This window comes from Panthera onca, chromosome B3 (genome assembly GCF_046562875.1).
Source record: "Panthera onca isolate mPanOnc1 chromosome B3, mPanOnc1 haplotype 2, whole genome shotgun sequence".
NCBI classification, from domain to species: Eukaryota; Metazoa; Chordata; class Mammalia; order Carnivora; family Felidae; genus Panthera; species Panthera onca.
In genome coordinates, this window is record NC_138344.1 from 53,951,457 (window position 1) to 53,978,261 (window position 26,805).

Sequence of the window (26,805 nt, forward strand, 5' to 3'; positions counted from 1 at the left end):
CTCACACACACATCTTCTGACACACCAGTCTAGAATCTTTGAATTCTCATTCATTTAACAAGAATAAACTGAGGGCCAGTTGAGGGCCAAGTGCTCTCCAAGGATACCAGAATGAACCAGAGGGATGCAGTTCCTACCCTTAGGGAACTTACAGTTTGGAAATGATTTTATTTTCATAAATGTGAAACTGATGTTGAATAACTCCATAGTCACTTTTGATGGAAAATTAGAATTTTTCCACAAGACTTTTTTTGAATTAAATTTGTCATGGATGAGCCACATCTTTGGGGCCAACCCTGTCTAATCCCAATATGATTCATAAGTACTTCAGTACTCCTTTCCCGCACCTCTCAATAGATTGCTTTGAAGTAAGCCACTCTGCAGCTGAAAACATCGATCAAATGTAAACAGATTGTGCTTTCTTAGACACAGTGTTGACTTTTAAAAACACCAGTTTAATTTCTTAATGAAGTGACATGTGCTCTTTCTTGACTACGTCGGCCTGTCTCTGGGGGCCTGGTGAATTTTATCCAAGATCTTGTTCTCTGAAGATAGCTCCAAGAGATTCCCATCAATGTCCCATCCTGGTAGGTGGGCTGGGGTAGATGTGCAAGCCAATCCAGCTGTGGTGTGCAAAGCTCCAAGGGGCTGGGGGTGGGACCATTGATTGCCTGTTGGATGGTGGTAGCCTTAGGACATCTCAGATGGATGTTGATGTGATACAGGCTGGTTTGTACTTGGTTTGTGGACTTTCCCCTGGTTAATTTCAGTGCCTGCCTCTGTTGTGGTTGCTTTGGGACACATGGGGAAAGAATCTGCTTGGGAAGGACTACACTCCTTTCACTTGCCTTGCTGGGTGGACTTTCTTTGGGGAAACAGCTGGGTCACAGAACAAAAAGTGTCTGTTTTGTTGAAATCTAGAATCTTTACTCTGTCAGGGAATGTTACAGATATTGAGTCCAGCCCCTCCTTTTACAGAGGAGGAGCCTGAGCCCTGCAAGATCTGAGGATCAGTGGTGTGTAAGGCTGGGACTGGACTCCACATCTTCTGACTCTCTCTTCAGTGTTCTCTCTGCTCTGTTTGATAAGTGGGCTAATTGTCATAGACTTGGAAGAGAGAATGGCCATAAACTCTTTCCTTCAAAAAATGTTTTCATCCAACCCCTAGTCAGGCAAGTTGTTTGCTTTATTTGATATCTAAAGGAGAAATATCTAACAACACTCAGTACAATGTGACTATGAAGAGAAAATCCGCTCTTATTGAGAGAGAGAGCTCATGTCTTGAGTGGTGTCTCCCAGAGCTTAGGCCCTTAGAAAGGGCAGACTGCCTTCTGGAATCATCTAGAAGCTTGAGGTAATTTTTTTTTCTTTTGCCAGCAAACACTTCTACCAAACTGCCTCTGAGAGAGAATTTAAATATAATCTATCCTGGTGAGATTTCCAACAAAGTGTCTGGATCAGAGGAGTTTGGATAAAGGTCAGAGAAAACTCTAAACTGAATCATGGACCCTTTTTTAACAACATGCATTATCCCAATCTGTTATCAAAGCCTGCATGGCTTTCATGGAATCCACTGTGGGCCTGTCTACACCACTTATATGACTAACTTATTTTAAAAGCATCCTATACCTCAGGATTTTTAAGAAAGATGAACCATCCCCCACCAGGAACAGAACCAAAAAATAAAAACCACCCCACCATTGGTTGAAGTCCTATTTAGGAAATTCACGTCTGCAACTATGCAACTACTGGCACCGGTACTCAAGGGGTGATACTATCTGATGATGATTTATCATTGTCAGTGAGATACAGAGCTGTGTATGTTTTTTTTTTTATTCTGCTGTGATATGGAAACAATTATCTTGTCAAATCAAGAAAAACTTTCGTTCTGTCAAACAATATAAGAAAACTCAAAAAATTTGAAAGTGAAATTTTAGAGTGCGACTAATCTCCAGGCTTTGATGACTCATGGTTGTGGTTACCTGTGAGTCCATCTCAACCTGGCATGGTGGTTCCTTTCCCCTTTGCCTTCCAGATGTGCTCTGTGGAAAACCTGGGGAGGGGTGGGTGCTTAGGCTGGGGCCATTCTTCCTGGCTCCTGCTAGTGGGTTTCTGTTAATTACACAAATCAGTAACAGATGTGCTGAGACTGAGCCCCTCATACTTATTCCTCAATGTGTTTTCTTTAAATGAAAAATATTTTTTAAGGCCAAAAAGAAAAATATCATTATATAGTTTTCCTCTACAACACACAGCAAAAGGCAGAGAGGAGGTACATGGTAGTCTATCCTGTCATTTGAACAAGGAGCTAAGCCAATGGTCTCAGAGTGGAAAGCCCTTGGTAGGTGTTTAAGAGCCATATTAAGGTATATTTAAATGTGGTTTTCTATAAATCACAGATTGTGTATTCCTCAAGCTGTTAGATTGTAATTTGTAGCTGGAGTATTTTTACTCTGTATAAAATGGTTGATAAGGTTGATAAATTGCTTCCACAAAGAAGGGAGCAAGGAGAAGCTTTCCTTAAGGAAAACAGGAAAGTTGGAAAAATGGAGAACTCTTCTCTCCCTTTTTTTTTTTTTTTCTGATCTGTGAAGAGACACATGTTTCCAAACAGACTAGTGGTATCTCACAGGAGCATGGCTTTTATCTCTTATTCAGAGTATTGGACATGGGAAAAGAAAATTTGGAAGTAGAGGGGGGGTATGGCTGCCCTTAAGAGTCCAAGAGCCCTAGGACAGATACTTTTACACAGAACTTTTGTTTATAATTTGAGTCACCCAAAATCAGAGTGCTGCCGCCATTTGACTGGTCTAGTCTCAGACCAAAATGCTTCCCACATCAGAGGCTCAAAGTAGCCATTTTCCCTCCTTTCTCTACCTCCTCCATCTCTTGGGGGCATCTGGGCAACCTACGTGTGTGAGCATGTGTGTTTGAGATGGAGGTGGTGGAGATAAGTGGTAGAGAGCTTGAGCATGTCTCGAAGGGGAGAAGCCCAGATGAGTTCCATGTGGGTTGTCATCTGGGCTAGTGTGTCCCACCCAGCTAGTCCTAGTCACCAGAGGGGGACTTAAAAACTTTCTGAGGTTATCTAAGGACCTTAAGGAGAAGAGGAACATATTTACTAGGATAACTATTTAAGTAGTTAGAGATCTGTTACAAGGAGCGGAAGAAGTCTATTGTAGAAGAAATACTGCTTGTGACTTTAATTTTTGTGGTGGCCCCTAAAGCCTAAACTGTGTTAAGCCAGTGCACATCACCCAGGAAGGTGTTGTTTTGTTTTGTTTTAATTTTTTTAAATGTTTGTTTATTTTTAAGACAGAGTGTGAGCAGGGAAGGGGCAGAGAGAGAGGGAGACACAGAATCTGCAGTAGGCTCCAGGCTCCAAAGCTGTCAGAATGGAGCCTGATGCAGGGTCAAACTCATGAACCGTGAGATCATGACCTGAGCTGAAGTCACATGCCCAACCAACTGAGCCACCCAGGCACCCCTGGAAGGTGTTTTTATTTTTTTTTAAGTGAATGACTCAGGTTAACACATTTTGGTAGAGCCTGCAGCAAAACTAGAGCTGAAGAGTGATTGATATAATTAAGTTTTCATAAGGAAGATGCTTATCAAGATAATTCATTTCCTTTAAATCTTGTCCTAATTTTCTATTGATTTCATTAATATAGTAGTTTATTATAAAAATAAATGTGGCTGTAGCAATAAAGAATTGTATTTTCATAATTATAATTAGTGGAGAAATATACCTTTTTCTTTATTCATTAAACCTACCACTCAAAGCTTGGAACCTTGAATGCTCCTCCCTCCTTTCCTTCTCCTTTCCTCCTCTTCCTCCCTTTCTCCTCCCCTCCCTCCTTTCCATATATGATAAAGGTGTTCACTAACTGAGCACTCTCTGTCAGGTGCTGCTGTACTGGCATTTGTTCATTTGGTTGAATATTAAAGGCCTCCCTCAAATCCCCACTTTATAACTTAGGAACCTAAGACTCAGAGAGACTGAGTATGTTACTGAAGGACACACAGTTCTGTTGTCTGATTCCAATGCCCTTACACTTAACACGCCAGCATCCTTGTGTTGCATATTCGCCACGTGCCAGGCACTGATGTAGGTTCTTGGGCCCCCACAGATGAATAAATCCTATAACATGCTCCCAAGGAGCTTTCAGCCTAGTGGGATGGGACTAGAAATCAGTGCATAGGGCCTCCTGTGTGGCTCAGTTGGTTGAGCATCAAACTCTTGATTTTGGCTCAGGTCATAATCCCAAGGTCGTGGGATCAAGCCCCACATCACTCAGTGTGGAGTCTGCTTAGGATTCTCTCTCTCTCTCTCTCTCTCTCTCTCTCTCTCTCTCTCCCTCTGCCCCTCTCCCCCACTTATACATGCCCTCTATCTCACATAAATAATTGCAAGTTGAATTATGAAGCAGTGAGGTGTGTGTCATGGGACCACCAAGGAGTGGCCTGGAACCCAAGCCTAGAGGGTAGGAGTGGGCAGGGCTCAGAAAGGCTCTCTGGAAGATCTGTTCCTGGGCCAACCCTTCCAGATCAATCATAGTGAAGCAGTTGAGGAATAAGAAGATGGGCATCCTAGGAGGGAGGACATCAGGAGGAAAGTCACAGAGGTAAAGGGCTGGGCAGAAACACAAGCTATGTGTAATGGTTATGTCAGTGGGATTTGGGGCTTAAACTGATGTGTTGGAGAGAAGGAGAAATAGCAGATTTTTGGCTGGGGCTCTGGGATGAATGTAGCAGTGTCAGAAACAGATATAGGGAACATAGGAAGAGGGCCTGGTTAAGGTGGTGTGAGAATGAGTTCAGGTCTGGACATACTGAGTTTGAGGAGCTGTGCCACATCCTTGGGTCAACATTTAGTGGCAAGTTAAATATGTAATGTTTACAAAAAGTTGTAAAGTAATTAACTCAGCAAATATTTATAGAGCACCTACCATTGACAGTGTTCTAGGCACTGGAGTTACAGATGTAAAGTCTCTATTGCATGGAGATTATATCCTAGTGTGATAAAGACAGATAATAAAGAAGTAAATCAGTAAGAAAATTTCAGAATTGTCATTGAAAAAAGAATGGGGTCATGTAAAAAGTCTCATGGAGTCCAACCTGAGTGTTCAGAGGAAACTTTCATATGGATACTCTGGGGTTAAAGTATTCCAGGCAAAGGGCATAGCAAGTGCGAATCTCCTGAGGTAGGCAGGAATGAACCCAGTCCTAGAGAAAGGTAATCAGTGAAACTGAGGCTGAGGGAGGGGAGGGGGTGTGGTGAGTGAGGCTGAAGAGGAAGGCAGCTATGGGATCAGGAAATGCTTTAGGCGTCTGGGAAGAGTCTGGATTCCATCTCATGTGAAATGGGAAGCCATTGGAGGGTTTGGGCCTGGGTAAATGCTAATGTTATCATTTGAGATGACAAAAACCAGCATACGAATTGTATTTCTTGTATACTCTCAACCAAATAAAGCAGTGTGAGGAACCGGCCTTTAAGGAAACTTGCCAAAGGATACCATGGATAGAGAGAAGTGGCTTCATGTGGTGGTCAGTGTTGTGAAGGCTGAAGTCAGAGTCCCAGGGTAGGAACATGGTCCTGACACTTGCTCTGCCAGCAGTTCTCAAACCTTTGTGATCTGAGGACTGGATCTATCGATATTCATCATATTAGAAATTAAAAAGGAGAAAACATTTAAACATTCCTTTTAATTCATTAAAAAAATGAACCTATGACATGTTTACCTAAATGACATATATTAATGAAAAAAAAAAAAGATTGTATTTTCCAAAACAAAAAACAAGTTAGTGAGAAGAGTCATTTTTTATACTTCATTTCTTACTATTGGCACTGCAGGAGGCAGCTGGGTTCTCATATCTGCTTCTGTGTTCAGTTGGTTATGATATCACAAGTCATGTACACTCATGGGAGAATGACAGTGAAAATGAAATATACATAACTGCTTAGTATCATTGTGAAAATAGTCCTGACATGTGGATCTCCTAAAAGTTTCCTAGGCTACACTTTGAAAATCTTTGTGTTGGGGGATGACGTTGGACAGTCTCCTAACCTTGATGAGCCTTAGTTTCCCCATCTTTAAATTGAGGTCTGCTAATAGTACCAATCCCATAGGGTCATTGTGAGGACTTAACGAGTCAGTATGTGTTGAGTGCTTAAAATAGTGCCTGGTACATAGCAGGTGCTCAGTAAGTATCAGCTAATTTTATTTTTGTTACTGTGACTCTGAGTGGCAGTAAAAAATCTTCCAAGAAATTGCAAAAACTCATTTAAATTTTATTTTCACTGGCCCTTCTCTTCCTGTCCTCTCTTGTTCCAATTGTTAAATGAGGTTTCAAATCTGATTACCAGCTTGCAAATGCCACTGCCAAATAACTATAGGTTTTAATGCTAACCTGTTTGTAGTAATGATGGCACTTTGTGCCATAATTTCCCAGATTCTTTCTTTCTTTGTAATACCTGAAATCATCTCTTCTCAGCTAGTGGAAGCTGAATGGTGGAGGAGGTGGAGGAAGAGGTGATTTTACAGCATCAGTTTCTGCCTGGGGCTATAAGACTTCAGTTTGACTGCTTTTCCCCTCTTATATTTTCCACTGTAATCATAACATCAATTGATATATCAGGGAATGAAATTCAGATGTCATCATCAAATAGTTGATTTGTGTCAGGGTTTTTGTTTTGTTGTTGTTGTTGTTGTTTGTTTGTTTCTTGATAGGGGCAAGCAAAATTGTCAATCTTGGTTTCACAATGGAATTACCTGGGAAATTTTTTAAAACTACCAATGCCTAGATCATCCCACCCCCTCAAAGACAGTGACTGAACTGGCCTGGGGTGTGATATGGGCATCAGGATTTTTAAAATCCTCCCAGTGTCCAAAGTATCACCAGGTAATGACTAAAACAAAAGGCCACATATTTCCTTTTTTATTGTAAAATATAATGAATCCACAGAGTGTGTAATACTCAAATGACAGCTTAACAAATTGTTGTAGGATGAACACCCATGTAGCCATCATCCACTTCAAGAAACAGAACTTTGCCAAACCTCCAAGGCTCCCCTTGCTTTTTCTCAGTTATGCTCTTTTTTCAACTCTTTAGAGATAACCATTACCTTGATATTTTATCATCACTTTGTTGCTTTGTTTTAAAATTTTCCCATATGAGCATGAATCCTTAAACAACACGGAGTAGACTGACACATTTTTGAATTTTATTAATATGGAACTGTACTTTGGCTGGCTTCTTTTGCTCAACCTTCTATATTTTTAAAATTCATTTGTATTTTTTTAAGCTTATGTATTTATTTTGAGAGAGAGAGAGAGAGAGAGCGCATGCACACCAGAGAGATTCCTAAGCAGGCTCCATATTGTCAGCATGGAGCCTGACATAGGGCTCAAACCCACAAACTGTGAGATTATGACCTGAGCTGAAATCAAGTGCTGACGCTTAACCAACTGAGCCATCCAGGTGCCCCTTGTGGTGTGTGTGTGTGTGTGTGTGTGTGTGTGTGTGTGTGTGTGTGTGTGATATAGGTGTAGTTCCTTGCTTTTCATTATTCTATAGTATTCCATTATATCAATATGCCACAATGTCTTTCTCCATTCCACTCCTGATGAATGTTTTGGTTGTTTCTGGTTTGGGGCTATTATGACCCGTGCTGCTATGAGCATTTTCTTGTGTCTCCTGGTACACAAAGGCAGATACTCTGAACGTGTATCTAGAAGTAGAATTGTTGCTCATCCAAAGAAAGCAAAGAGAGGCCAAGCAACAGTTCTGGTGGACTTTCAGGGTATATAGGAGTTGGTGTGTGGGACCCTGTTAACATTCCCACTCTGGGCTGGGTGCCTGGAAGTGTGTACTGCTCTGAGCCACAGGCCCTGGGAGTGTTGATGGTCTGTCTATAGGAGGCAGCTGAGAAGCTCATGATCATTTGTTTCTGGTTGTTGCCTAGGACTAGAAGGACAAGTTTCATGCCCATCAAGGGTAGAGATCTTCATGAAACACATTGCACTCTGGGTTGGGACCCAAGAGAAGCCTCTTGGCAATAGGGTCACAGGCTGCACTATGACAGGACAGCTGGCTGGTCCCCAAACATCAAGCCTTCTATCCTCAGCATCTGCTAGAAGGAAGCAAACAGTCTCTGGAGAAAGAGAACATTTTCCTAGACCTTAAAGTAGTTCTTAAGTGCTGATTCTCTCCCTGATCTTAACAGGCAATTTCCTTCTGTATTGTTAGTTCATTGATGCTTTGATAGAGATGTGCTTTGCTTTCTTTTTTCTCAACTTTTTTTCATTATCTTCAGTGGGCAGTTTGTTATAAATCAATTGTATGGCACATGCCCTCATCCTATACGAACACCATAAATCCAGGCTTGTTTCAGAGACCTCTACTAAAATACCCTGAGGGCTTCCAGGGAATGATGATGAGCTAGCTCTTCCATTCTTTTCTCATGGTTGTCTGAAGCTCTGGGCTACTGCCCTGCCATTCTTCAGGTTTTCTTTTGTCACATTGAGTCTGCGATCCTCTAGATGGCTGTTGGTGTTCTGTGTTACTTTGCTCCAAGCATGGACATAGGCTGGGGTATGCTAGAACTGGTCCATATTGGTTCATAAAGATAATTGTTTAGTTTTGAGAAATTATGTGAGCCAGTGTTTAAACACAGCTATTACTAAAAATTGAATTATATAAACTTAACAGAGGACCATGGGGGAAGGGAAGGGGAAAAAAAGAGTTTCAGAGAGGGAGCCAAACCTAAGAGACTCTTGAATGCAGAGAACAAACTGAGGGTTGATGGGAGGAGTGGGGGAGGTGGGAAATGGGTGATGGGTGTTGAGGAGGGCGCTGTTGGGATGAGCACTGGGTGTTATAAGCCGCAAATCACAGGAATCTACCCTCCAAACCAAGAGCAAAATGTATACACTGTATGTTAGCTAACTTGATAGTAAATTTTAAAAATAAATAAATAAATAATATTGAAACAAAGTTTATCAATCCTCAAAACTCATCACTTTCTAATTATTTTACCATGTTTTACTATTTATGCAGCTGAGGTTATTTATGTCTATCGGATATATATGGTGGAAGTGATATCGCTGCATAAAGAGCCATGGGAGAAATATTTACACCATGGAAATTGGTAAATGCTCCACATTGGGCCTTTTTTTTTTTTTTTTTTTTAAGAGCCTGTTGTTAAATACTTAATATATTTACTGGGCATAGGACACCTTTTCAAATCCTTACAGCAGAGTTCAGACAGACTCAAAGAATACAGTTTAACAGGACTCAAAGGATTATGAAAGTAAATGATCAATTAGAGAACTTAATAACTGGTAATTAGAAGTGGCCATTCTGAGTCATAACCCTATTCTTGTTGATAGCAGTCCCCAATGATGCTGTCTCATCTAAATCCTGTATTGGCTATTTATTGGTGGTAGAATTCAACTTTTCTGCCTATTTTTGACCTACCCTCAAAAAGAATGATGTTGAACAGATCTTTTCTACATGGATTCCAGGCCTCAACTCTGAGACACACAAAGAATAAAACAGTTTCTTTCCTCTCTCATCTACCCCACTCCTCGTTTTCTCTTTTCTGTTCTCATTTTTCTTCCTGCCCTGACATTGAACTCTCTCCAAGATGATTGACAGCAGGAATGTCCATGTTCCTTACTTCTTCCCACAGGGCTAACCTTGCTCAGAAAACAGTAATCAATATATTTCAGTGTCTGGTTTATTCAGTGTTGAATAAAGCCACCTGTGGAACTTCAGCAAAATAGTCCAGGTTGAGATTTGGCCTTTGAAAATTGGCCTTCATTTCTCCTTCTCTTGAATAAATATACACCCATCTCAAGAATAAACAATGACGCTAAGATAGGGTAGTCCAAATCCATATTTAGCAGTAAAGAAACCAAAATATTCTCTCTTTGGTATAATCTACACACACAGGACATAACTTAATGGATTGCCTTATTTACATAACTATGTTGAAACTACCTTCAGGTCCTCTGTCCAGAACATTGCATTTAAGATTCCTCATTGCTTTCTGAACTCCCCTAAGAAGAACATGTACTTTAGAATATATTCAAAACTCAGCACTTCTCCCTGCTGGTCACCTGACTTCCCTCTTTCATCTGGCTTCTACAGTAGTCTCCTAAATGGTTTCTCAGCTTCCACCACTGCCCCTCTTCAGTCTATTCTTAGCACAGCATCCAGAGTGCTTCTGTTAAAATATAAATTAGATCAGGTTGTCCCTTTGCTCAGAATTCTCTAATGTCTTCCCATTTCACTTAGGGAATAAGCCATAGTTACCTACATAGGATCCAACTCCTCCTTTCTTTGACATCCATTATTCTCCCTATAGGTCACTCACTCTTCTCTATCCAATTGGACTGCCTTGCTGTCCTCTGAACAGATGCTATCTTTCCTTGGGGATTTCTCATGGGATCTACTTGTAGTATGGAATGCTCCTGTCCCAGAAAGCTGCATAATTCGATCCCTTATTTCATTCAGATCTTTTCTCAGTGTCACTTCTTAGTGACATTTTTGCCAGTCACCTTATTACAATTACAACCCTCCCTATCTACCTTTCCTATCTGCCTTTCTTCCCTAGTATTTATCACTTGTATATATGTATATATAACTTGTTTATTGCTTGTTTTCTGCCACCCTTAGAATGCAAATTTTATGAAGAATTTGTGTCTGATTATAGCATGTTGAATTACCATTGCCTAAAACCTAGCACCTGGCACAAAATAGATTTTTGATAAATATTGAGTGAATGGATGGATGAATGTATGATAGAGTGGTAGAACAGACATTGGTTAGGAGCTGGAGACCTAGGTTTTGGTTTTGCCTTTTCCAGTGATAAGCTCTACAATACTTACTACATTTTATTTCTACATGTCTGTGTAGTTCTCAACAAAATGGGAATACAACAACAGTTTCACATGCCTCACCAATTTTTAGTGAGGCTCATGCAAGGAAGTACTCTGTACAAGTGTATGGGGTATTTTATTTGTCTAACTTATTTATACCCAGTATACTGAGCAGCTAGCTCCATGCCCACTTTATTTTAAACCACTCCCAAGAAAAAAACTCTCCATTTGAACACAGGGTAGGGCTGACACATTCATTTCTGCCTCTCCCTCTGAATATTTTAGTGGGTCCTTTACTTATCACTTAGATCAGATCATTAGATTTACTCTAAAAGCCATTGAGAGGGCACCTGGGTGGCTCAGTCGGGTGAGTGTCCGACTTCAGCTCAGGTCATGATCTCACGGTTCATGAGTTTGAGCCCCACGTCCAGCTCTGTGCTCATAGCTCAGAGCCTGTTTCAGATTCTGTGTCTCCCTCTCACGCTCTGTCTCTTTCTCTCAAAAATAAATAAACGTTAAAAAAGTTTTTTTTTTTAATAAAAGCCATTGAGAACCTGAAGAATTCAATAGCTCTCCACAGGGCCAGGGCCTTCTATGTGTCTAGTGGTATCTTGGATGTTCTGCATATGTGATCTCCTTTCATCTACATGGTAGCTGTGCAAGGAGAGCGTGGCTTTATTTTAAAGATGAAGAAGTTGAAGTTTAGAGGGATCTAGTATCCTACTGAGACAGCAGGGATGATAAGAGACAGAGTCAGGGGAGAACTCAGGTCTGTCTGTTGCTAATATCAAACTCTCATGCATCTCAGGAGATTGAGATATTTAATCCAAGAGCCTAAAAGTGAATATTCTTCTGTGAATGGTGTTTCTCACTGACATGTTATTTCTTTTTAGACCGTTTACGACCAGTGGTTCATTACCCTTTTTAACATTGTTTACACATCACTTCCTGTTTTAGCCATGGGGATTTTTGACCAGGTATGTATTTTTTTCTGTCTTTATAACTTATTTTACTCTTTTGATGCTTTTTAGTTGTTTCTAGATTCTAAGTAGAAAACACAAGTCATGGAAAGTCCTAGAATTTCAGTTGTTTGAATACATGTTGCATGGATCAGAAACCCTTCCAGATCCCCCACATCTCCCAAACGGTCCTCTGATCAAAGTTTGGCTACTCTTTTCTTTGAGACTCACACCCCACATTATTGCTTTAAATGCTCTGAGACATCCTACATGAAATGGCCTCTAATTTTATGTTGGTCCAGCATTTCCCAGGTTTATAGGACTTTACTTCCATTTATTTATTTTTCATATAGCACCTATTAATATGCCTCAGAACTAGTGCCTTGTGGTTCACATGCTGAGAAATGCTACATTAGCCTCCGAATGCAGAGAACCACATAGTGATAGAAAATCATGGAACCCGCTGGATTGCAGACAGCCAGCATCTGTGGTGAGATTTCCTTGGCCAGCACAGCCCAGAACAGGAACTAGAGGCCAGTGGAATACCCTGCCAATGGGAGAGGAAGACATGAAGCCCCACAGCCATGGAAAGAAGGGACATAGTCTTTTTTTCTAGCTCAAATTGCTTGAGAGGAGAGGGAATCAATTACAAAAATGGTGGATCCTTGTCATACTCATTGCCTTGGAAGGTACTTCCTGGAAGGGAGAAGTCTGGCTGCCTATGAGGAAGTGGAAGGCTAGCCAGAGGAGTTTCCATGGCACAATTAGAATGTATTATTTAAAAAAAAAATTATTTTGGAAGTATATTTGAAGAGACCAGATTTTCTCCAGGCTGCTGTTAGACCCGTTTGCTAGGCCTCATTTTTCTGGCTCAAAGCTGTCTATTTCAAAATATAAATTGTCACATTGTGAGCTCACTCCACCCTCCCATTCTGTGCCTTTGTAGTTAGTTGTCTCACTTCTTGTATGTAAAAATGGCAGTTTGTGAACAACATATTTTGTGGAATTCTATAAAAATATAACGAACTCCTAAAGACCTTAGATGTAAAGGATTAAGCACATTCATTTCCAAGTGCCTGTGTTTACAAGCATTTCTTTTCCCAGTGCTTTGTAGCTGCCCAGAATGTGGAATAAAATAATAAAAATAAAGCAGTTTCTGGGAAAAGATGGTTATTGTGCAATTCTAAAAAAAAATATAATAAGGCCCCTTATTGCCATCAAGTTAAGTGTCTGCCCCTCTCCTTTCTTACTTTGTCAACTTTGGCCCCTACATAGATCACAGGATAGTGAAATGTTATACTGTAAGGCCTCCATGATCACCTATGATCTGCTCATTTTATAAGGAGGGAACCAAGGCTCAAGTCGCTGCCCTAAAGCCAGACAGCCGGTGTGTGACAGAACTCAGCCTAGTGCCAGGCCACCTGAGTCTGAGATTGCTATGCTATTATTATTATATAACATTATTTTATTTGTTATTATTTATAGAAGCATCAGTTTTGGGGTTTTTTTATTACTTATGGTGTGGCAGTAACACTGCTGAATACATGAATTTAATCATGACCGTGGTCCTGTGAGGGAGGTGCTATTGTTTGCATGTCTGGAGATAAGGAAACTGAGGCTCAGACAGGTTAATAATGGGTGTAAGATTATATACCTGCTAAGCAGCAGAACTAGGGTTTGAACTCAGGGTTTTCTGGTTTCAAAGCCTCTGAATGTCATTTCACCAGTCACTGGACTAGACAAGGAAGTACTAGCAGCATTTCAAAATGGGACTCATAAAGAGAATATGTCAGTATTCATCATAGAACCCCATTCAACAAGGCTGGGGCCATCCCACAAGCAGGGAGGGGAACCTGGTCTGCCCCCAGAGTTCATGCCTATGTTGCTCCCATTTTGGGTGCTTCTCCTCTACTCATGGTCCTCTGATGTCCCCGGTGGTCAGGCCTTGCCATCCTTTTTGGTTTGGGCATTTGGCTTTAGTGCTCACTGGTCATCAGCATTACTTTGGAGCTGGTTGGAAATGCTGTCTCAGACCCTACCCCCAACCTATTGAATCATCATTTGCTCCCCAGATGATTTATGTGCATATTAAGTTTGAGAAGCACTGTTTTAATTTCTCCCAAGATACTTTTGGGGCCACACATACCTTCTCATTCTGTCTACATTATTTCTGTCAAACAGCTGGTGTTGGAATCCTCACTGTGTAGAACACTCAGCTCTTCAGGCTCAGCTTCCTCCCCACCCCTGCACCTTCCCCCAATCCCCCTTTCCCTGTTTCCCTTCTGCTCTTCCTCCTGTCACACAGTTGGGGACTCAGATTGGCCAGGTCCTACTCTGCGGCTCTCTGCTGCCATCTCCTGGTCACTACCACTCACTGACTTGGCAATTAACCCCTGAGCCCCATTGGCTGCAAGAGCATTGTGGGAGTGAGTGTGGCTGTAGGAAAGGAGAGAAAAGAAACTTTAGTCTGAAGCTAAGGATCTAGGTGCAAGTCAAGTTCTGGCTATGCTATAAGAACTATATGATCTCTCATGACTCTCAGAGACTCAAATTCCTCTTGTGTAAAATAGGGATCATTTTATTATCTTCTGCATTATTGTGGGAATGAAAACAAGCTAATTAATAGTGTTTATTAGGGTATGCTTAGACTTGTACTTGCCATTTCCTGAGATGGCGAATTCAGGGCCTCTCTGACTTCTCAAGCCTCCTCCACTGAAGTAACACTTTATTGACAGGATGTGGATGACCAGAACAGCATGGACTATCCCCAGCTCTATGAACCTGGACAGCTCAATCTGCTGTTTAACAAGCGTAAATTTTTTATCTGCATGGCACATGGCATCTACACCTCATTGGCCCTTTTCTTCATACCCTATGGAGCCTTTTACAATGTGGCCGGAGATGACGGGCAGCACGTTGCTGACTACCAGTCTTTTGCAGTTACAATGGCTACATCGTTGGTCATTGTGGTCAGTGTGCAGGTAACCCTGTTGCTGAAAATAACTTGATGGCTTTACAACTTTTAAAATCCATTTTCATTATTGACTCGTTTTGTCTACTTGTTGGGGGGGAAAAATAATTCTAAAGGAATCCCAGAGTTTCTTTTTAACTACGCATCTTGAGATGAAAACAGAAAGCTGTAACATAAATAACCAGATGTGGGAGATTAGCATTAGGTGTCTATAATCTCTGTGTTAGTAAAGACCTCACAATTAATCACTTCTTAGGGCTGAGCATTGTATGTATGCATACATGATTATACTACTGCTTTCTTCTTGTGTTTGAAAAAGGAAAGTTTTCCAACAATAACAGAGAGAAACTTTCCCATGATTTCTATAAGGCTTAATAACTTCCAGGTTTTAAAGTGAAATTTAAAATTTATTTGGCAATACATATCTATGAAATTATTTGAGAGGTTCAGTGTTATATTTTGGCATATCTGAACCTAAACTCAGAGAAGCTCTTCTGGTAGGGATGATTTTTAATAATCCATTAACTTTCACTGGGCATCTTGAGTTTGTCTATTTCCTTTTTTTTTTTTTTTTTTTTTTTTTTTCAACGTTTTTTATTTATTTTTGGGACAGAGAGAGAGACAGAGCATGAACGGGGGAGGGGCAGAGAGAGAGGGAGACACAGAATCGGAAACAGGCTCCAGGCTCCGAGCCATCAGCCCAGAGCCTGACGCGGGGCTCGAACTCACGGACCGCGAGATCGTGACCTGGCTGAAGTCGGACGCTTAACCGACTGCGCCACCCAGGCGCCCCTGTCTATTTCCTTTTTAATGCAAATGGTGGACAATACCATTCACTATTGAGTTAGAGTTCACAGAAGTTCTCCTATTCATTAAAATCTGTACCTCTGGGTGGATACAGCAAGCAATGTGACCTGTTGTATTTTTTGTTTGTTTTCTTTTTTTAAGGAGCAAATATCAGTCAAGGACTTGGTTTTTAGAGTTTAAATTGCCTTTGGGCAGTCCTTAGTCTATCCTATAAACAATCTTTTTTTTTTTTTTTTTTTTACAAATCTTAGCTGCTCATTTTCAACAAAGAAACTCATTAAACCCCAGACTTTCTCTTCACAACTTAAAAATAAACATTTATTATGTTAAATGAACCAAATGCAAACATATTGCTTTTAAAGGATGTCTCTGCCATTCCTTGGTCCAAGTGACTATCATGAAATCTATACCAAAGCGATCTAACACTTGACATCTTGAGAGTTCAAAATTCAGAGACAGGTAGTATCCAAAAGCAGAACCAGATTTCTCCACTCAAAAGGAGTTCTGTTTGTCTCACAACTAAATAAAGCATGCTGTTGCTTTGCAAATCTTCCGTGTCTAGGTCAGTTCTGTGGTAGAGAGGGAAATAATGGAGTGATTTGGAAGCATCTGACATAGTTAAGACATTCATCATGACAGTCCATTACTGGGGCAAGTGTATATCACCTCACAAGGAGCTGTTGCTCCGTTGTTTCTTATAGCTCTTGCTACCGTACTGGACACTCCAACCTGTTTTGTTGCATTTTGATCACCGAGCAGGCTATGTGTATACTTTTATGTTTCCAGCCTAGAGACTTAGGTGATCTACTCCTTGCCATGAGGGCACATTTCCAGTTCTCTGGATTCTCTTTCTGATGGGGAGGACAGTTGTGGAACATCTTTTTAGTGGTAACAGCTTATTCACCAGGTCAGGCTTGTTACTTGGTGCTCCAAAAGATGATTTTAAAGGTAGTAACTGAGATAAAAGGCCAGTATCTAAAGTAAAAAGCAAATGAGAAATATTCTTCAAACCGTCATTAACATTATCTGCTATGTAAGTAAGGATAAAAAAAATTACCTGGAAAATTCACTGTAGATATGATAGGCATTGCATGTTTAGTGAAATTGTTTTTCATAATGAATTCTACAATTTTTGGTTAATGTTATCTTTTTAATTAAATAAAGCCTTTTGATAGTTGTACATATCTTTTTCTTTTTCCTTTTGCCCCTCCATAGTTTATTTTCTTATATGCTATTATAGCAATGTGTTTTTATATTAACTTTAGATTTAGAAGCTCTTTTCCCTGTAAAATTCATAGTTTTTGTTGGGTATCACAGTTACCTTTCTCCTTTTTCACAAATTTGGAGGCCACGGAAACAATTATATTTTAAAAACTTTTTATTCACAAAAAAGAATTTTATGTTCCATCTTTTGGAGTTCTAAAAATAAATTATTCAAAATTACTTACCTTTGATATCAGGGCTTTATAAAAATGATACCCTTGCTTCCTCAGAGGGGCTTCTTCCTTAGGACTCAAAATAACCACTGGTCCCTCATTTAAGATGTTATGGGTGGGGCTATCCAGGTCTTTTTGATTCAGGCCTATGGGCCAATTGTCTCTCCAAGATTCATTTTCTGCCTTCTGGCTCCTCAAGGGTAACCATGGTCTAACCCACCTAGCCTTTAATGTTAACATTGCCATCTTATATAACCATTGAGCAATTGTTAAAACTATGAAATTAGCATTGGTACTACTAACTGAACTACAGACTTGATTCAGATTTCTTCAGTTTTTCCATTAACAACCTTTTTCTGTTTCAGTATCCTACACTGCATTTAGTTGTAATGTCTCCTTAGTCTCCTATAACCTCTGACTTTATACAGTCTTTCTTCGTCTTTCATGGCCTTGATACTTTTTTTTTTAAGGTTTAATTATTTTTGAGAGAGAGAGACAGAGCTTGAGGGGGGGGACAGGGGGGCAGATAGAGAGAGAGAGGGAGACACAGGATCCAAAGCAGGCTCCAGGCTTTGAGCTGTCGGCACAGAGCCTGACTTGGGGCTTGAACTCACTAACCGTGGGATCATGACCTGAGCTGAAGTCAGACATTTAACTGACTGAGCCACCCAGGTGTCCCTCATGGCCTTGATACTTCTGGATACTAGTGATCAGGTATTTTGTAGAATTTTTCTGGATTTGTCCGATCCTTTCTTCGGGATAGATGGAGATTGTGGATTTGGGGTAAGATTCACAAAGAGGTGCTGTGCCCTTCTTGTCATATCCTATCAGGGAGCATGTGATATCAGCATGACTTATTACCGGTGATGGTGACCTCATTTACTTATATGGATGATGTTCTTCAGGTTTCTCCATTCTAAACTATGTTTCCCTTTTCATACTCTGTTCATTAGAAGTGAGTCACTAAATCTAGCCCAATATATTCAAGTGGAGGAGAATTAAGCTCCATTTCTTAGCAGAGTTTCAAATAATTGGTGGTCATATGTCAAAACCATAACAGTATAATTTAAGGCAAAATTGATACAAAAAACTGGGGCCCATGATTTGCCCAGGATACACAGTGACTGCATTGCAGGTTTAGGACTAGGACCCACTAGACTTATTTCCTGAATCAAATATTTATTTATTTTACTTTCAATAAAGGCATTTGTGAATGTACCATGAAAAACATGGGGCAAGCATTTCCTACAACACAATTATTACTGGGCTTATAGGGTAGTTAGGCACATTTGGGAAACACACCCAGAGTTGTACTTCTAAAGATGAGGTGCTGGATTTCACCACTTGGTGGCTGTGCCTCTTCGCCACGTACAAGTTGAAGTCCTCTAGATCTTACCGCATACTCCTATCCCATAGGTTTCTCCTGTACCTGATTTCTCCCTGCCCTCACCCATACCCCCTGCTGAGTGCTGGAAGGTCCTGAAACAGCCAGGAGACTGAGGACAGACAAGAGAAGAACGTAGGAGATATCCAGGCTGGAGGTGGAGGTTTGGAAGCAGAGTAGGTATGAGTGAGAATGGATACCAGTTTCCAATTTCTGGCATGCTTTGTTTACTGCTGTAGTGCCAGACAAAAATAAGTATTTGTGGAATGGATATAAGGGCAGAAAGATAAGAAGAGAAAGAAAGAATAAAGTTGAGTAAAGGAAGTGAGAATAATTTGGTTGAAGTATCCAACTGTCCCTCCTGTCTTAGTTACATACATGCCCTTCTTACCCCAGATGGCCAAAGCAGGCCTGTCCTTGGTGGAAGCCTTCCAAAACCCGTGTCATCATCACACAGTGATAGGAGTGATATCATGCGTTGTACTTAATCCTCTCAGTGCCACTATGCAGGAGGTATTATTTATTGTCCCCTTTTACAGATGGAGCTCAGAGAAGTTAAGCAACTTGCCTGAAGTCACAAAGTGAGTCCTAGATCCAGGATTGGAAACCAGACCTCTCTGACTCCAGTGTTGTCTGGAGCAAAGTCTTTTATTCTACAGTAAGACTGGTTAAAATGCAAATTTTAATTTTCAGGAAGTATAAGAACAAAGATTAGAGTGAGTATAAGGACGATGTCAAATACTTTGTTGTCTATATAGGAGGAGGGGAAGAAGGAGGGAAGGAAGGAAGAGAAAGAAAATAAAATAAAAGAAAGGCAAGCAAGCAGTCCTAAAGCTAGAAGCATTGGCATTTGGTGAAAAGATAATATCTGGAAGAACAGAGAGGAGAGGCTAGAGTTACTGAAAGCAAACTTGGTCCACCTGCCTGTGTCAGGGCTTCTGATTTTCAGAGTAACAACTCCCATTAATTGAGCATTTATTATGCAAATGATTTATTTCTCAGATAATCCCATTATCTCATCTAATCCTCTTTTCAGGTCTCTGAAATGGATATAATTACTATAGGTAAGAAAATAGACTTGCTGGTGTGCCTGGGTGTCTCAGTTGGTTAAGTGTCTGACTTAATTTCGGTTCAGGTCATGATCTTGCAGTTCATGAGTTTGAGCCCCGCATCAGGCTCTGCACCGACAATGTGGAACCTGCTTGGGATTCTCTCTCTCTCTCTCTCTCTCTCTCTCTCTCTCTCTCTCTCCCCCTTTGCCCCTCCCCTGCTCACTCTCTCTCAAAAATAAACTTTTTAAAAAGTTATATATAAAAAAATATATAGACTTGCCACAGTTCAAGTCACACGGAGAGTGGCAGGCCAAGATTTGAACACAGATCTTCTGATCTCAGGGCCCAGCTCCAAATCCAAGTGGACCTCCCTTCTTTATAGGGATAAGTGGAAGCTGTGGGCCTCCCCAAAGGCATAGTAGCTACAGGGAACTCACTGTCCACCCTATCCTCCATGAGGAGATACCTAGGACACCAGTATCACCCTTGAATAAAGTGGGAGAGAAACTCAATAGATGATAAACACACAGATCCTCTTTCAACATCAAAATTTCAACTTGAGGAATGGGTAGATTCTCAATTACTGTCATTTTAGTCTTCCACTCATTTTTTTTTTTAATTCAAGTTAATTAACATACAGTATAGTCTTGACTTCAGGAATAGATCCCAGTGATCTTACATATGACACCCAGTGCTCCTCCCAAAAAGTGCCCTCCTTAATGCCCCTCACTCATGCAATACACTCACTTTTATTTCTCAGAAGCCTTGAAAATGCCTGTTTTACCATAGAATTCTCAGACCTGGGTGCATAAATGTTTATAACCATGAAACCTCTGCAATTTTGGCTTCAATCAGAAACTGCTGTCTCTGATATATAGAATAATAAGTTTCAGGAGTTTTGTGAATAAGCTCACTTTGACAGCAGCATTAATATCCTTTCCTTGCTGTCTAAGCTTAACTTGTCATTGGCGTAACAACCCTCATGAAATATCCATGGTCTATAATTATAGTTATAAATCTTATGTGTCCTGCTGATGCTATCGGCCAAACTTTAGGAGACACTTTTTTTTTTTTTTTTAAATATCAGGGTTGTTGTGTTTTGTGGGTTTCTTTTTTCTTTTTTTTTTTTTGGTTATTTGAATTATAAAATACTTCTTTTAACATTTGAAACACTATAGAAGTGTTTAAAATAAAATGAATCACCTTCTCCTTCTTCCCCATATTCCCCCGTTGACTACTATTATGATTACCATAGCTTAACTCCTTCCATATTTTTTTCTTTGATTTGGGACACACACATATGTATTCAAGACAAAAGGAGCATAGCTATGCATATTATTCTGTAATATGCTTTTCTTAACAAGACATTCTGAATAGCTTTCCAACCCAACATATTCAGATCTACGTTACTCTTTTTCAGAGCTGCACAGAATTTCACAATATATATATAACATATATAATAATATATATAATTATCTATAATCATTATCAATCCTCTATTGATAGACATTCAGGATGTTTCTTTTGTTGTTGCTGTTATTAAAGCAATGCTACAATGCATATACTAGTATATACATTTTATGTACTGACAGATAAATTCCTAGAAATGAAATTTCTGGAGTCAGAACTCCTAACAACCTAATCAGATGAAGAATGGTCTTTTGTTGTTTGCATTGATAGATCAGAGAGTATGTACATTTTAAATTTCATTAATATTGTTATATTACTTTCCAAAAAGGATCATAGTTGCAGACAACAGACACTTCTTCAGTTTAACTAAAAAAGAGTTATTAAAAGCAGTTAGGTAGCTCCAGACTCTTCAAGAGGGTAAGGGAACCAGGGAGAGCCACAGCTAGGCCTGTCACCTTTGGGAGCAGTACGCAACCATATGACTGCACTATTGTAGTGTAAATTCCATAACTACCTCTTAACAGCTTGGCCCTTATCACACTGGGGACTGGATGCCAGGTCAGCCACAGATTTCCAGAGAACCACCATGCTTATCAAATAGTGAGACAAGTGTATTAAAGTTTTCCCTTGTGGTTATGATTCTTATCAGGTTCTTGTGTTTCAAGGAGATTTAACCTTATATAATTTGAGGCTATATTATTTGCCATATAATGGCTCTTGATTGTTATTTGTTCTTTGTAGCTTTTATCTTTTATGATAAAATGTTCTTATTTAAATTTCATTTTTTATATTAGTTTTACTTCTATTGCTTTTTTTAGTCCTGATATGTAATGTAGGCCCATCCCTTCCTTTTCAACATTTTCTTCTCTCATTCTGTTGTTTTTGTCCTTTGATAAGGGAGTTAAACTACTCATTTTTTATTGTTACTACCCTATATTTTATCTTGCTCCTTTCATGTTATTTTATGATTACTTTTAATACTTTTTTATTTCCACTTTTTCCTTTTCATGCTCAGATGCATTGTGATCTTTAAATATCTTATTTGTCATAAATAATTTATAAGTGTTACTATTTGTATTCCCATCTTACTCGTGAGTTCTCCCTATTTTTGTAGTCGTTTAAGTCTCTATTTCCATACTGAGATACCAAAATTAAATAACTAAATCCTTCACCAAACATTTCACTATCCTGTCTACACCTTCCCTCATCTGCTTCCAAATTAAACAATTTTGGAAATGTATTATTATTTCTCTCTCCCTGCTCCTACTCCCCTCCCCAACTCTTGTGTTTGTTAATATTCTAGAGTTGCAGTTTCACGGTGTTACTAAATTCTCCTTTAACATATGTTTTGACTGTTGTAATTTTTTTTCTTTATAGGGCCAACTATAAATGTACAAAAATCATTGCTCATCACCATTTTTATGCTCTTTGTCTTCCACTCTTTTGAAGTCTTTGTTCTCATTGAATTTTTATTTGCAGCAATTTCCTTGAGTAATTTTTTCAGAAAGCGTACAGAGATGTTATACTTTTGAGCTCAAAGCTTTCTTCTTTGGGGATGCCTGGGTGGCTCAGTCAGTTAAGCGTCCGACTTCGGCTCAGGTAGGTCATGATAATGCGGTTTGTGAGTTCAAGCCCCACATCTGGCTCTATGCTGACAGCTCAGAGCCTGGAGCCTGCTTCAGATTCTGTGTCTCCCTCTCTCTCTGCCCCTTCCCCGCTCACACTCATGTATGTGTCTCTCTCTCAAAAATAAACACTAAAAAATTTAAAAAAAAAACTTTCTTTTTTTGTCCTTACATTTAAATAATATATTGGACGGGTGTGAGATTCTTGAGTCAGAGACTTTTGCTTTAGGAACTTTGTAAATGTTGTTCCACTATACCCAGTTTCAGATATTAGGTCGATTCTCTTTCCTTTGTAAGTAATCTGGTCTCTATCTGCAAGTCTCTGTTCTTGTCTTTTGGCTTCACAAATGCCACTGGAATGTGACTTTTTTCATTAATCTTCCTAGGATTTAGAGTGCCCTCTCAATCTGAAAATCTTGTTTGTTCACAATACCAGAGCAATTTTCTTCTGTCATTTCTTTGATTGTTACTTCTCTCTCTCATACTTTTTTCTCTAAGATGCCATTATTTGTGTATTGGGCCCATAAGTCTCTCATCTATGGATTTTGCCATCCATGTCTCATATCTTTTTGCATATGGTTTCCATTTCTTCAAGTTTTTGCTCTCTGTTGTGAGATATTATTTCCATTTGTTTTTTCCAGAATATTAATTCAGTTCTCATCAGTGACTATTCTTATTTGGTTTCTCTATTGAATTTTTAAATTCAGGAATAATGCTTTTTTTCTTCCAGAATTCATTTTTTTTTCCCCGTGATCTAATTGCATCCCCTTAAGAGTTCTCATTACATTTTTTTTTTATTATTATTATAGTGCTTGTCTGTCTTTTCCATTAGTTCTGCCTGAATAGGAGCCACCTGGTCTTTTTTTTTTTTTTTTCTTTTCAGTTGAGTCCTCTTTAATTGGTTGTGATTTTTCTACTCATACCCACACAGGCCAGGCTGTTAGTATCTCTTGATGGTGATGAATTGACAGCTGGTGGAAGGTACAGTTGAGGATTTTGACCTAATGTGTTGGCAGCCAAATGAACTGGAAAACCATCATCTCTTTGCTAAGGATGAATGGCAAAGCTCTCTGTTCTTAGGCCTCTTACGGAAAGAAAAAGCTCTCCTTTTAAAACTCCTGCAGTTTATATCCAAGGCTGCCAACATCTTTTTAATGGGGCAAGATAAAAAACAGTAACCTTCAAGTGAGGGGAGGAAGTGTGTCTTCCTTTGCAGATGCAGAGAAGGATCTGTTTACTGTGTAAGTAGGGCCCCCTCAGGAAAGTGAGAAATTAGTTGTTTTGCACCAGACTCCGCTAGAAATGCAAACCTTGGACTACTTGGGGCCTCTGAGATGCAAATAATGTTGCCAGAACCTATTTGTTTTTCTCTGAATCCTTGCTTCTGAATTTTATTATGTCAAAAGAGAATTAAAGATTTTCTTTCTTGGGGCACCTGGGTGGCTCAGTTGGTTAAGCAGCCGACTTCGGCTCAGGTCACGATCTCACGGTCGTGAGTTTGAGCCCCGCGTTGGGCTCTGTGCTGACAGCTCAGAGCCTGCAGCCTGTTTCAGATTCTGTGTCTCCCTCTCTCTCTGACCCTCCCCCGTTCATGCTCTGTCTCTGTCTCAAAAATAAATAAATGTTAAAAAAAAATTTTTTTTTAAATAAAAATTTTTCTTTATTATTTAAATAATTTAAGAAAAATGACTATGAAAATGATTAAGAATATTGATACATAACAGATTATACCCATGTAAAATAGTTGTGAAAAAAACTTTTCAGTGTTTATTTATTTTGAGAGAGCACAAGCGGGGACTAGGCAGAAAGAGAGAAAGAGAGGGAGAGAAGGGCAGGGAGGGAGGGAGGGAGAGAGAGAGAGAGAGAGAGAGAGAGAATCCCAAGCAGGCTCCATATTGTCAGCACAGAGGCTGATGTGGGCTGGAACTCACAAACGTGAGATCGTGATCTGAGTCAAAATCAATAGTTGGACACTCAACTAACTGAGCCACGCTGGCACCGCAGTCTTGTGAAAATCTATGTATGGATTATAAAATGTTGCACTTGCTCACTACTGCAAAAAATTTTTTTCCCAACAGAAACGCTTTAAGAGCAATTTGGAAAGTAACTTTGAAATTAGAAATCATTGTTTTCTTATTTCACACTTAAAAGAAGTTTAACATTTTATCTCCTGATTCTGATTCACCCTTGACAGATATAATGGCTTGCAGTTATAAGTTCTGAAGTCAGTTGCCTACCAGAAATGTCAGGTCAGTTCCCAATGTTATGCAGAAAGTAGGAGTGCCTGTGGTTGGCTGGTAGCTAGACAGGTGCAACTGTGTCTTCACAGAGCAGTCCTGGGGAACCATCACTCAGTAAAATGATACTCTTGTAATCCTCAAAGCCCTCCCCTTTGCATTCGACTTCATTTACAGATAGCCTTGGATACCAGTTACTGGACTGTCATTAATCATGTCTTCATCTGGGGGAGCGTTGCCACTTATTTCTCCATTTTATTTACAATGCACAGTAATGGCATCTTTGGCATCTTCCCAAACCAGTTTCCATTCGTTGGTAAGTGAGTCCTACTGTCTATGGGGGCTAGTGTCATGCTGTCATTTATTTTTCTATGTTGGGTGGGATGTTTTCTGTGTTGGGTGGGATGAGGGATGACGAATAATCTTTTCTCTAGGAATGGATTGAGCCAGCCATCTAAAGGTTTTCAGGCTTGAGAAGAGCTCCAAGAGATTAGTTTCTGCTCTCCCTGCCAGATTGAGAAGAGTCACTACAATAGCTGCATATAGGTTTCCAACAGCCTAGATGCAACAGACTGTCCCTTTGCAAACAAGAAGCATAACACATATTTCAAGGTTATCTGAGGGTCTGTAAAAAGGTCATGTATAATACAAAGAAGAGAAAGAAGTGTTAGGCTCTCCCTTTTATCCCACGTGATCACCAATTACACTGCCAAAGTTCACCTGTAGAACTCACTTGCATTTATTTAAGAAAGAAATGAGGTATAATTTAGATCCATCTAAAAAAAAAGCTGCATGTTCGTCTATAAGTGGCACATAGAGTGGGCTCTGTAGTTAGACATCCAGGGTTCAGTTGTCATCTCCACTACTTGAATGCTGGATGACCTTGGGCAGATGCCTTTTCATGCCTTGATGTTTTAAATTCTAAACCAGAGATATTAATAGTTTCTATGTTCATAGGAAACGTGAGGGATACATGAGATACTGCATATAAAATGTTACCATGTGGCCTGGTACATAGTACTTTTTTAGTAAATGCTAACCATAATGATGGTGATGATGATGATTCAAGCAACTGTGTCTTGATTATTAGTTGGGAACATTGCAGAGTGATTTGAGCAGCAGATGGGTAGCCAAAGAACTCCAAAAATACCTTAACACCCTGTTCTATAATACTACAATGGTGTAAGCCACCATTGTATTCCCAGAGGGCCACTGAGCTTTATTCCACAAGGAGGCTATTAATGTACTTTCTCAGAAGTTTTGAAATCTCTAATATGTGTAAGATAAGTTGGTAACAGTGATGTTTCTCAGTTCATCCCAGCAAACTGTGGAAAAGAGAGATGTATAGTGTCAGCCTTCTTGAGCTTTATCAGGCAGGACTGAGATTTTCATCCACCAGTTGAGGAATTCAGTCTAAGGAATCCAGAAAAACAATTCTTGGAAAACTTATTTATGTAGAAGTCAAAATAAGAGCAACTATAGGGCTATGTATTTCCACTGATGCAAAGGCACCTGAAATTATAATTCCAATTAAATGCGCACATACACTTAAGAACCTTCTTTTTCATCTTCTGCCTCACTTTGCATGTCTATGGAAATCTTTAAATTGCACCACTCTTACTCAGCATGAAACATTAATACTTTGTTTACCAAAAGATTACAACCATGTAGAAACATGACGGTTATGAATAAGAATAAGCATGTTACGAAAGACAGACATTTAACTATTTTTAGGTTTTTTTTTCTTTTTTCTTTTTATTCCTTCCTTCCTTTTTTTTTTTTTTTTTTTTCTTTTTTGGTTGCCAAATCTGAAAGTTCAGCGCATTGATGAGAAGACTTCTAGTCCTAAGAGAGCATTTTAGCACGCATAATGAGACCGGAATGCCTCAACTGGAGAAAGTAGTCTGTGTGGGGACCACTCTCTTCAGCTAAACACATGCCATTCCAGGAATTAGTTACTGAGCTCCAATGAGACTTCTCAAAAGTTAGATCAACATTGGGGTTTAAGAAAAAAAAAATTTTTTCCTTAGTAGCCAGC

The 26,805-nt window shown here is 39.6% G+C and overlaps 1 protein-coding gene across 20 annotated transcripts in view; it reads left to right on the plus strand.

Moving 5' to 3' along the window:
- The window catches only part of ATP8B4 (ATPase phospholipid transporting 8B4 (putative)), a 272,767-nt gene that overhangs the window by 221,240 nt on the left and 24,722 nt on the right, over positions 1–26,805 (plus strand). For 18 of the 20 annotated variants that reach the window (XM_060618559.3, XM_060618571.3, XM_060618558.3 and 15 more), the window contains 3 exons: positions 11,780–11,863; positions 14,581–14,826; positions 24,945–25,083. In XM_060618559.3, coding sequence (XP_060474542.3) covers positions 11,780–11,863; positions 14,581–14,826; positions 24,945–25,083 — 469 coding nt within the window. Of the gene's footprint in view, positions 1–11,779; positions 11,864–14,580; positions 14,827–24,724; positions 24,780–24,944; positions 25,084–26,805 lie in introns of those variants that run through there. The other 2 variants (XM_060618578.3, XM_060618570.3) reach the window with 2 other exon arrangements.